At 36.0% G+C, this 11,531-nt stretch overlaps 1 protein-coding gene across 1 annotated transcript; it reads right to left on the bottom strand.

Moving 5' to 3' along the window:
- Positions 1–4,206: 4,206 nt before the first annotated feature.
- Positions 4,207–10,387, bottom strand: aqp1a.2 (aquaporin 1a (Colton blood group), tandem duplicate 2). The gene is made up of 5 exons (XM_079876205.1): positions 9,993–10,387; positions 8,938–9,102; positions 8,714–8,794; positions 8,250–8,427; positions 4,207–4,724 (listed from the first exon to the last, which is right to left on the bottom strand). The coding sequence occupies exons 1-5, from the start codon at positions 10,356–10,358 to the stop codon at positions 4,705–4,707; spliced, it is 810 nt and encodes a 269-aa protein (XP_079732331.1). The 5' UTR covers positions 10,359–10,387; the 3' UTR covers positions 4,207–4,704.
- Between the last annotated feature and the right edge of the window lie 1,144 nt (positions 10,388–11,531).

Below are 11,531 nucleotides of genomic sequence, written 5' to 3'. Positions count from 1 at the left end.
TGGTAGCAGAACAACACCAACATAATGCCGAGAACTGACACCATGATGGTGGGATAGACTGAGAAGCTGCTAAATGAAAGCCATTCACCACTTTACTATATAACTGTTATCAACACTACCCTCTACTGACAGATGATTGAATTATTCTTCACATAGCATTCAAAATTTCTCCCAATCTGCCTTATTATATGCCCATCTTACACCATAATAATTACTTTTTTTTCACAGGTCACTGGAAAATGATCACTGCCTATTTTATAATTAGATACTGACAATATACATTTACAAGCTAATGATGCTGACACTATTGTGATATCCAAACATGACATTCCACCTTTCCATCTTCCATCTTTGACTATTCTAGTTGGTTTCCCATTATTTAGACCCACTGAAGAGTTCTCTTCCATGGATTCTTCTATCCCCCATTTTTATCTGTAACCCTGCTAACCCCAATCACCATTATGAGCATTAAAATCAACACATAATCATTTTGCTTGACATTTCTCCCATGGCCCTTTTCAAAATATCTATTGTTAATTCTGACCACGGATAACTTTAATACTTTAATTGTCCTCTATATTATATTTAAAATCCTGTCCATTAGCGATCGAGCTTCTGGCATTCCAATGAAGCAACAGGAAATATATGATATTGATGATAATGTTACAGAGCTCTACAAAAACTATTGGCACATTTGGCAGTGACATACATTTTGTGTTTTGCAAAGTTTGTAGATTCTTTTTTTCACATGTTTCCATGGTATGCTGGAAAACAATGATAAGATCTGGGGAGTTGCACTCACAAACACCTGTTGCCAATATTGAGCAATACATCTATGGTATATCGTCATTTATAAATGACACAGAGATTAAAATTGCATTTAAAATACAATAATAATATTCAACCAAAAAATGTTTTACATTTTTGGATTATCATATTTGACATTCCCCATAGCCAATAAAATTAAATTCTATGTGCCATGTGCTTGACATTTGTTGCAACAAGGAAGTAAAGGAGACATTAGCACATGTTAGGTCACATGCTGTCAAGGCTCCTTTGTGAGTTTATTCAGGAAATACATATAAAAAAAAAAGAGTTTTAAGTTTTTGGTAAATTTTAACGCCAATTTGAATAAATCAATAACTCAAGGACCAAAAACTCTGCGTTATGCATGAATGACAAAGTCCTTTTATGGGATACATATTTTCTTGAGTATTGCCTGTGTTTTAGGTTGATGTTAGTAAGTTTTATAGAAGACAGAGAGGAAAAGCTGTCCCTTTTCCAGAAGTATTGATGATAGTGACGGCAGTGCATCAGAAAATAAGGGCATAGTACACTGTAAAAAATGTTATGTGCTACTTACTTAAAAAAAAAAAGAAGGTAAAAATATTACACATGATATTTTTGAGTAGTTAAGGCTTGATTTCTTTCATGGAATCTACCTGAATAAATCATGTAAAATCCCCTAAATTATTTACTCTATTACACAATGAATTTCATATTTTTAGGGAAATATGCTTGTGTATTTTAAGTTGACTCTCAAAATCGTGTGAATTTGAATGAATGGAAATAACCTATCAATATGTGACATTGAGTTATGTTGAATAATTAAAAACACTGTATGCTACTACCACAGAACATACACAAACTTGTTATTAGCAAAGTTATTGCTTAATGATCAATACAGTTATTCACAACCTAACCATAAGCCCTACTCTTCTGCACAATGATAACGATCAACGAACATAATAGAAACTCTTTCAAATGTCAAACATAACTGAACATTAAACATTACCAAATGTTTCCCTTTACTCAAAAACACATAAAAATAACACTTCATTTCAATATTTGCAGCAACATAGACGAGAACAAGAAAACAAGTCTGTGTTGGCTCTGTACTTTGAGCAGCTTTAAAGATTATTTTTAAAGCACTCTTTTTTACGTGTCCTTTTAAAAGCAATGTTTAAAAATAGACCTATTTGATTTTTTTTATAGCTATTTTATAATAAATCCAAAATCAAAATGTGAAAAGTACTACATTAGGAACTACAAATTAGTGTCCTCTGCTGCCATCGACTGGTTATAATGGTAATGTCATAATGTCATTTTTATTTTAAAAGTCTTTGTTTTATTGTCTGGGGTCCAAACATCCAAGTGTGCACAATAGAGGAACGGCCCCGATTGCGCAGACCTCCTAAAAGAGTTCAGTTTAGTATGAAAAGTCAGCTTAATATGCTGGAATTTCTCAGATATCTGAAAAGAAGGAGGCATAGTTATACATCTCTAAACTGTTTTACTCATTTGGAATACAGTGTCAGTTAATTTATTTACCTTAATTATTATTTGTGGAGCAGAAAAGGGTCTAAACAGACAGCCTAACTAATGCTAAACTGTGGCTTTGTAATCTGGTTTAAAATGATCTAAAGTTGACCTACACTCTTAACCCTTGCTGTAAAAAAAGGCCAAGTTTTGACAGCATCATACCATTTTCCATTAAAACAGTAATATCCCGTAGTTATATTTGTCATTTTCGGAAAAAATAGCCTACAGGAATATACTGTGAATTAACACCGCTCAAAGTCGACGCTCAGAGGCTGTTTTCCCAATCACACCCTATACCCTCATTCACTATTCCCTACATTAGTTCACTAATATAGTCCGCTTGAATGAAAAGAAGTGAGTGAATTGATACTGATAAAAACACCTTAAATTAACACTGTTCAGTGTTTATATATACACACTCAGAGTGTTATAAGTAACGCTGAAGCAGTGTTAAAGTTAATGAGATAATTAAGTGATTAATTGAGTGATGATTGAGCATCATTGAAGACACCTGATGTTAACAAACAAAATAACTGAAGGAGAAACTCACAAATTGTAAGTCATCGGTATGGTGATCAGTGTTTGTTTTAGTTGGGTTATACTGGCAGTAGTTTACTGTAAAATGCAGTTTTTTTTGGTCACCACTGTGGTGAAGAGTAGAGCCTGTGCTTCAGTCCAGGAGAAGATCTACAAACATTGCTGATTTGCTGCATGTTGCTTTATTTAACAGGCGGTGACTGTGTAGTTGCTGGTCCACTGGAAATCTCTTTATTTACAATAGTTTTTTAGTGGTCTCAAATTATATAAGTTCACAGTAATACTTTGCTCACATTATATATCTGCAAACAGTTTATCAGTATACATAAAGTTTGTGTATGTTTTTTTTTACTATTTTTTTTTTTTAAATATTACATATAATAAGTGACACATTTAAAACATTTACACATATGTCTACAAAACTTCTGGATTTATATATTTTTCTCACAAAAAATGATGCAAATGAAACAAATTATTTTGGCAACATATACATGAAAAATTATGTTTTTTTGTGTTGTTTTAATTTTGATAATCCATTTCATATTAAAATTGACAGAACCCCCACCACCACCTTTCAGACCAGCGCTACACCCCTGAACATTAGTCTGAGACGATGGACTTCTGGTTAAGAACGGAGATGAACTCATAATAATCAATACTCATAATAATTGTCAGATCCCGTTAAAGGAATAGCCTTGGTTTCTTGAAGCGCAGCAGTACGTTTGGGATAGCTAATTTAGGCTTTTTAAAGTCTCAACTGATTGATATTTACTTTGCCATTTCCAAATTCAACTCCACAAATGTGCATTTCTCAGAATTATAACATTGTGGATGGGATGAACAGAAACTGACGAATTAAAGCCTGTTTAATTTTTATTTTGACATTATGTTATGCACCTAGGGAGAGGGCAAACTAGGAAATCGCCTACAATTGACCATGAAAACTTGCATTTAATCATTATTTTCATTTCTAAAAAAAAAAAAAAAAAAAAAAAAAAAGGAGGTATACATTCAATATAATTATTATTTGTAGATTAAATTATTTCATACATCTTTGGAAAAAGGATAACTTTTGATTGGGTGGGCCACTGGTCTGCTGTTTGCTTCAGTAAAGATCACAAATTATGGAAACAATCATGCCTCTCTTTTTTAAAAATTTGAACTTATTTTAACTTGAGCGCCATGTTTTTAATACCCAGCGTCATGCGCACGAGCAAGCGCAATGGTCAAACACATTTGTATGTGTTTACATGCTAGACAAACAATGAAAAAGCAGAGCAGTGGAGATCTTTTCTGTGTGGTTGGCTCCTAAGCTGTTTCACCCAAAAATATCACAATACAGAAGTTAAGTTCGTCGCAAATTTCATTTAATACAGACTTAGTGCAAAAAGCACAATCAAAAATGGAAACACTCACTAGTTTTCACTAAAGATGCATTAGGCCTAATACCCAGCAAGCTATTTTGCATTTAAAAGATGTCTAATAGCCGTCCAAACACAGTCCTGACGTCTAGGCTAAAACAAGGCAAAATTTGGGCTGTCATTGAAAATGTAATAGATGTCTAACCATAGCCCAATAATAGACACACAGGCTACGCATAGCACATGTCAAAGGAATGAAACCAAACACATTGTAATCACTGTTGACTTTGCTTACATGGTGGAATATCATACATCTCGCAAGTTATTTTGGCAAGAACGGCATGTAACCAAATTCAAGGTTATTTTGGCTAGAAGCGGTTTACTCATAGCCAGACTATATGGGGTCTATATTAGGCTATTGCTTGCTGGGTATCCAGTAAATCTTTCAAGAGAGGAGTTTGCCTGGTTGTTCTGTAATCCATGTTTACTCAGCTCCCAGACCTCCTGCAACAAAAACAAAAAAGACAAACAAGTCAGATAACAACTCAATAACAATTTTTTATGCATTTTTATTGTATTTCTGTAAAAACAAACAAAACCTGAAATTACACTCTTGGCAACAAAACAAATAAAAAGAAGAGTCTGTTACAGGAATAGTGGTGTGGAGAGTAAGGATGGAGGTCAGATATTTTGTCAATCATCATGAGTTTGAATCCCGATCCCATTCTTCTCTCCTATAGATTGCGGCTCATGCGGCTCACATTGTTCAAGACACCTTTAGGGTTAGTGGTGGGAATGCCTGAGATTCACTGGGGGGGGTGGGGGTATATTTTTTATTTTTAAACCATAGATTCCCACTATATTTATGCATGAAATTTGCGTAGCATTTGGATGGTATTATGTGGATAAAAGATGTAAATCCTCTACATTGTGAAGTTGAACTGGTCCCCCCTTGAAATTCACTCTATGAACTCACAGTCCCCCTGAGACTCCTTGAATTTGCTTTGCATTTGCAAGTGTGCTCGAGGAGATCTGCAGTGTGTGCTTGTTTATGCCTCATCAGCACAATGTGAGGAAACTGATAACTGAACTTTTGGGTGTTGCAGTTCTGTCACTTGATAAATGTTGTTCAAAAGTCTCACTCCACCCTCAGCAAAGCCACCAGTATAAACTCTTCTCTATGTGTTTAGGTTGCAGGGGAAGTTAAAAGCTCTTAAGCCAGCACATTTTCATAACACATTTGGTTTACAATTTTTCTTCAGTTGCAGAATGACTATTATTATTATTCTTTTTTTATTAATTATCTTTGAGTGTGCAAGTTTAAAAAATGTTGCAATTCCCATTATCACTCCATGGTTTTTGAGATGACTGGATACGCTCCAGCATCCCTGCAGAGGACAAATGCTTTGGAAAATGGATGGATAGATGGATAGTCTGTGACTGGCAAACAAAAAACAGAACATGTAAAGTATCCAAAAAATTACCACAAGAATTTCACTTAAATTTATATTTTTTTGTGACAATTTATGAATTGTTTCACAAACAATTATTTGCATTCTGACAGATTCTGCACGAATATATATAAGGGTTGCTTTACAATTACTTGTAACAATTGCCAAAGAGACTACATGTGCAAATATGCAACATGTTCTATGAATGAGGCCCAAAAAAGTATTTTGAGTAAAGGGAACAGGTAATCGAATGCCTTTGGTCATCACCTGTCCATTAGATTGTGCTGTTTCCAATCGTTGGAAACTATTTTTCACTATACTTGATATACAAATATTGTCGAAAATCATTTGAAAAAAGACTAAAACTGACTTTCGAAACCACCATCTGCATCTCTAATAAATCAGATCTCCTTTACTGTGTTAATTTTTATCTACCTCATAAGACAATAAAACAGAAATTATAGTTTTCCAATGAAACCGAGCCAAAAGTTATGGTTTACCATTTGAATGCCGGCCAAGAATTTTAGGCATGCACCTTAAATTCTTGGCAATGCTCCAATGCAGATCCACTCTGATGCATTTTGGGATGGCTTTTTTTAATTTATTTTTTTTATTGATTTAAAAACAGATGCTAAGCATTGATGATTATTTCTCGGAAACGAAATGCTCTCCTTAAAAGAGATTTATTGTAGATACCTGACAGGGTTTGCTGTAGTGCTCATTAAAATGATAAATGCTTAAGTGAGCGGCATCCATGCATGCAATACATCTGACTGCGCCAAAAAGGAAACACAATCATTCCTTTCAAAATGTGCTAGTGGATATATTAATTTCAATTATGTTAACCGTTATTACAGAGCAAACAGCATGAGACATTCAGTTTGTGACATTGTCCAACAAAGAGTTTTGTTCAATTCTTTGTAACTCGTGGCAGTCAACAAAATGCTGACTTGTGTGACAGCTTTAGCATCGGTTAGTCTGGAGGTGATACAGAAGTTGACATCAGGTCGGTTTGGTTATACTTGTTAACTTCTTTGCAGAAGTGTTCTCATAAACCTCTCAGTACAAAGCTGAGCATATATTGCTACAGATTTGCAAATGCTTAATTCTTTCAATGTTAAAACACTTTCCTCTTTCCCAGTGTAATATCAAGAGACAGCATTCATAATGCGAGACTTTTGAAATGTGTTGAAACTGTGGCTTTTTAACTTCTTCAAAGCTTTGCTGTGTTTGTTTGATTATCCCAGTTAGGCCGACATAACAGCATTGTCTAACCAAATAGCCTGACTGGACCCTCTATTCAATCAATGGCAGATGGGGATAGTGTTGGGGAAACTTGTTTTGCAAATTTGATATGCTAGTGCCACAGAAACTTCTGTACTTTTAATTGGACTTAATGTGGTTCTTGTCTAATTTGTAAAATGCCACTTTAAAATCATACTGTTCACAGTCCATACATTTTCAAACACAGAAGAAATATTCTGAATATTACTGTTTACATGGAGGTCTTCAACAACCACAGTCTAATAATGCTGCAATGTCTGAGAGAGGAGAGAGACTTCATGAACCCATTATGCATCTAAGAGAGAGAAGAACAGAAGATCTAAACGACATCACCTTATTATACAGTTGTGGTCATAATAATGTTAATAATTTTAACTAAATAAGAGGGGTAACAACAGGATGATCAGAGTAAGTTGTACTTATTTAGTCTAATGTTGGAAAATATGGTTGTTCAAATATGCAGAAGATGCTGGAAAACCAAAGAAGATGAACAAATCTTAGAGGATTTTTCTGAAGAACAGTGTTTAACTGCTCAGGACAATTAAGGGAATCATGTCAACTACGAAAAAGAAAAAAAAAGCAGCCATGGATCATCCAGGTAAAGAGACACATGCAGTATTAAGAATCAAGTGTATGTAAACTTATGAACATTTTGTAAATTCATTTACTGTTTTGTCTTGTGGACAATATGTAAACATCTATTATGTGAAATAGCTTATTCATGGAACTACTACATAAAAAAAAAAACAAGCAATTTTTATAATCCCTCTTATTTTGTTAAAATTATAATTATTATTATAATTATTTTGAGCAGATTCTGCAAGGTTTATTTAAACTTATAACCACAACTGTATGTTTACAGTATAGGGCCGCCAGCAAGTTACCATTTGAGACTGATTACATAAGAAATGATAGGAAAATAAATATAGATAACTCAAAAGTCAAGATAAGTCACGGTAATGCTGAAAACAAGATTAATTTATTCAATCAACTGCCAGCCCGTAAAGCAAAAATAATCTGCCTCCCCAAGAATAAATCTGTAAGTGCGCTGAATGCTGTTACAGGAAATTCCTGAGATGTTAGAAGACGGCAGAACACTTCCTTAAGTGTTGGAAGTAGCCGTGCAAGTAGTCAATTTAGCCAGAACGAAGCTGCTACACAGAGTAAGACACTAGAAGAAGCCGACTAAACAATCATTTTGACAACAACAAAAGAAATGATGTTGTATATTTTGGTAATGTATGTAGACATTTAATGAAGGTTAAAGACACATTTCAGGGCCGAGGCCACTGACCAGACCCAGATCTGGGGGTTCGGGGTTCGATTAGGGGTTCTGTCGCCGAGGCGTCCGGATCAGCCGTGCCCTTCAGAACCTTCAAACGCTTGCCAAACGCTTCCTTTTTTGGGTAGAGCAAGAAGTCATACACAAGAGCAGCAGCCACCCCACCGATCATGGGTGCAATCCAGTATATCTATACAAGGAAATAATTGTTACATTTGATAAAAATTTTATTTTGCACATAGTACGCAAAAGAACAGAACCAAACATTTTCTTTTCTGGCCTATGAATGCTTTTGAAGAAGTAATACTATGTCACAATGTTTATAATGCATTAATCAAATATATCCAAATCATAAAATGACTACTCTCTACCCTCAGCAAAGCATTTAAGTTGCCATTCATTTTTGTTTTCACTCAAACAGCAATTGCAATTTGTTCTGATAAAAACCTTGTTGATAAAATGAGGTGCGAACTCACCCAGTGGTTTTTAAAGGATTCAAGAATGACGGCTGGTCCAAAAGATCGAGCAGGGTTGATGCCGCAGCCGGTGTAACTGATCTGGGGATGAGAATGATGAGCTTGTAAGGTTATGCATGCAGCAGAAAAGAGTCTTGACTAAGCTTGGTTGGAAATCTACTGATCTAAGAACATTGCGTATCATTTACGTTTGGTTGATGAAAAGTCAATTATCAAGTGCTTACTGCTACCAGGTGCCCTAAGCCCACTGATAGTCCGATGGCTAGGGGTGCAGAGCCTGTGACATCGGTCCGGTGTTTGTCTGTTGTGGCCAAGACACAGAGGACCAGCTGAAAGGTTGCAAAGAGCTCAATGGCAAATCCCTGTCCCTGTGACACACCGTTACTCAGCTATAAGGAAAATAAGAAAAGAAAAAATATTGGATTACCTTGCAATGATGCAAAAAGTTCAACATGATACTACTACTGTCATATTACAATCATAAGACAAGATAATAAATGTGATTTCAAGAATACCTCCTAACATCTGATTGAAATTTGAACATTTGCACCATTACTGTTAGAAGAAAAAGACAGCTCATTTAACAAACATTTACCCCCATTAGCAGGGAGTGTAGTCACACTACATGGGAAAAATTGTCACAGTGGGAACCTATACCATTAAATATCGTAGACTTTTTATAGTAAAATTTAAACAGTAAAACAATTATGAAATAAAATAAGAAAGAGCAAAAATGGAAAATATAATATAAACAAAATCAAACAATTGTTTTGGCCAACAGAAATGGAAATTAAAACATTAAAAGATAAGAAAAGTTAATTATTGCCTTTGTATTTTGTTATGGCACTAAAGCAAATTGTTCAAATATTACCTGGAAAATATTTACATTGTTTATTGAGTTGACAGCTTATGAAAATGTATTATGTATATGTATAAAAATAATTACATTAAACATATTTCCCTAATATTTTAAATGCACGTTAACTTCGTTTTTTTCTTTTTCATGGACTCCATAGAACCCTTTTGCAGCCCCAAATAAAAAGAAAGAAAGAAAGAAAGAAAGAAAGAAAGAAAGAAAGAAAGAAAGAAAGAAAGAAAGAAAGAAAGAAAGAAAATATTCTAGTTTAAGACAATTTTGAGTTTGAAATCAACATTCAAAAATCACAGCTTTTGTGTAACTTATAGTTACTAAAATATCCCCATATGACAACTAACCATGTAATACAATTTTGAATAGTATTAGTGGTTGAAATGTAATACTCTGTATAAAGCAACTTACCATATTGAGCCCCAGTGTTGTGTCAGGGTCAGGGCTAACTTTGAACATAATGCCACTTGCCAGCACAGCTCCCAACATCTGGGCGATGACATACATGAAGGCCCTGAAGAAACTGATCTGACAGCTAACCAAAAGTCCTAAAGTAATAGCTGGGTTCAAGTGGGCTCCACTGATATGCCCCAAACTCTGAGCCAGTGTGGCAATCGCCAGACCAAAAGCTAAAGCTACTTTAACCTCTTGGTCAGGATATCTGTTATGCCTGTTTCCAATGGCAGAGGCTATACCAATAAAAACAAAAATGGTCATCCCAACAAACTCGGCCAATACTGCCCGCCAAAAGGACCAACTTTTAAGCTCTCGTGCCATTACAAGAATTGTTCCTCTTCTGCCTTTTAACTGGTAAATGAAAATGCCTGCTAAGCTACCACTTATAAACACTTAGTGAAAGATGACTGACAGGAAACTGGTTTTAACAAAGGAACCACAGTTTTAGACCAGAAAACGGTAGGAGGTAGTTAATTGCTAACTGTCCGAGAGCTAGTGTCACACAACAACCCTATTAAATTGTAGTTCTACCAGAAAGACTCGGGAGAATAAATACCTTAACAAGTATACATTAATGAACAGCTCAGCAAGCAAAATTATGATATAAAGTTCTTTGGCGTAGACCCCGTCCGTAGCTGCATTCCGAGGGTACGGAATCTGCATTTCCTGCCTGAAGACGAAGGCAGGGGCGCAGCCGACCCCCAGGGAGGCATGGGAAGGGACCATCCTTGTGGTGGTGGGGGAGGATGGTGGTGAATGTAGGCATCAGCATCTGCAAACTCAGACATGTGTAAGTTTCGATCTTTTATACTACAAGTATTTAGAGCACGATTGGATAATGAGAAGGTAATCAGTGACGTAACGATTGAGTCGTCCCGGCAGAACTTACGCTAAAGCTTAAATTTCTACCAGAAAGACTCGGGAGAACAAATACCTTAACAAGTATACATTTATTAACAGCTCAGCAAGCAAAATTATGATATAAAGTTCTGTGACCAGGAGGGGGGGCACTAATGCACGACCACCCCAACCTACTACCCTGAGGAGCAGACCACACCCACCAATAAGGTTTAGAGGCCCACAAAATAATTTAAAATAAAGAATTTATTGAAGTTGAACAATTAAGAGCATCTCTAAAAGCAAGGCAGTTTGCCACAGTGTATCTCTGGGTCTGGCTTTAGTCGGAAGTTCCCCCCACACTCCCCCACTCAGAGGGTGCCACTACTCGACTGGAAGATGAACTGGCCCCCCAGCAGATGAACTGGAAAGGCGAAACAAGAGGTTACTTTGGTGCAGCCCATGGCTGCCAATGGTTGAATTGCAATGATTCACTAGCACACTACACAGGCTATTACCTGGGGGTAAGGTGTGCCCGGCTCGCTCCCAGGTACTTCAGCTGGCCGCTCGTTCTGACACGGCCCCGTCAATGAGGCCTGGGGAAATCCACTGCAAACATGGGACACACTTTGAAAGAAAACACCACAACACACCAAG

The sequence above is a fragment of the Squalius cephalus genome (genome assembly GCF_949319135.1).
Source record: "Squalius cephalus genome assembly, chromosome: 7".
NCBI lineage: Eukaryota > Metazoa > Chordata > Actinopteri > Cypriniformes > Leuciscidae > Squalius > Squalius cephalus.
The sequence above is the reverse complement of the archived record's forward strand: the minus strand, read 5'-3'. Positions and strand labels throughout refer to the sequence as shown.

Coding starts and splice junctions, on each gene's coding strand:
- aqp1a.2 (XM_079876205.1), bottom strand. CDS start 10,358: ATGGCACGAGAGCTTAAAAGTTGGTCCTTTTGGCGGGCAGTATTGGCC. Junction 9,103..9,992: donor CAACACTGGGGCTCAATATG/GTAAGTTGCTTT, acceptor TTTTCCTTATAG/CTGAGTAACGGTGTGTCACA. Junction 4,725..8,249: donor AACCCCCAGATCTGGGTCTG/GTCAGTGGCCTC, acceptor TTTTTGTTGCAG/GAGGTCTGGGAGCTGAGTAA.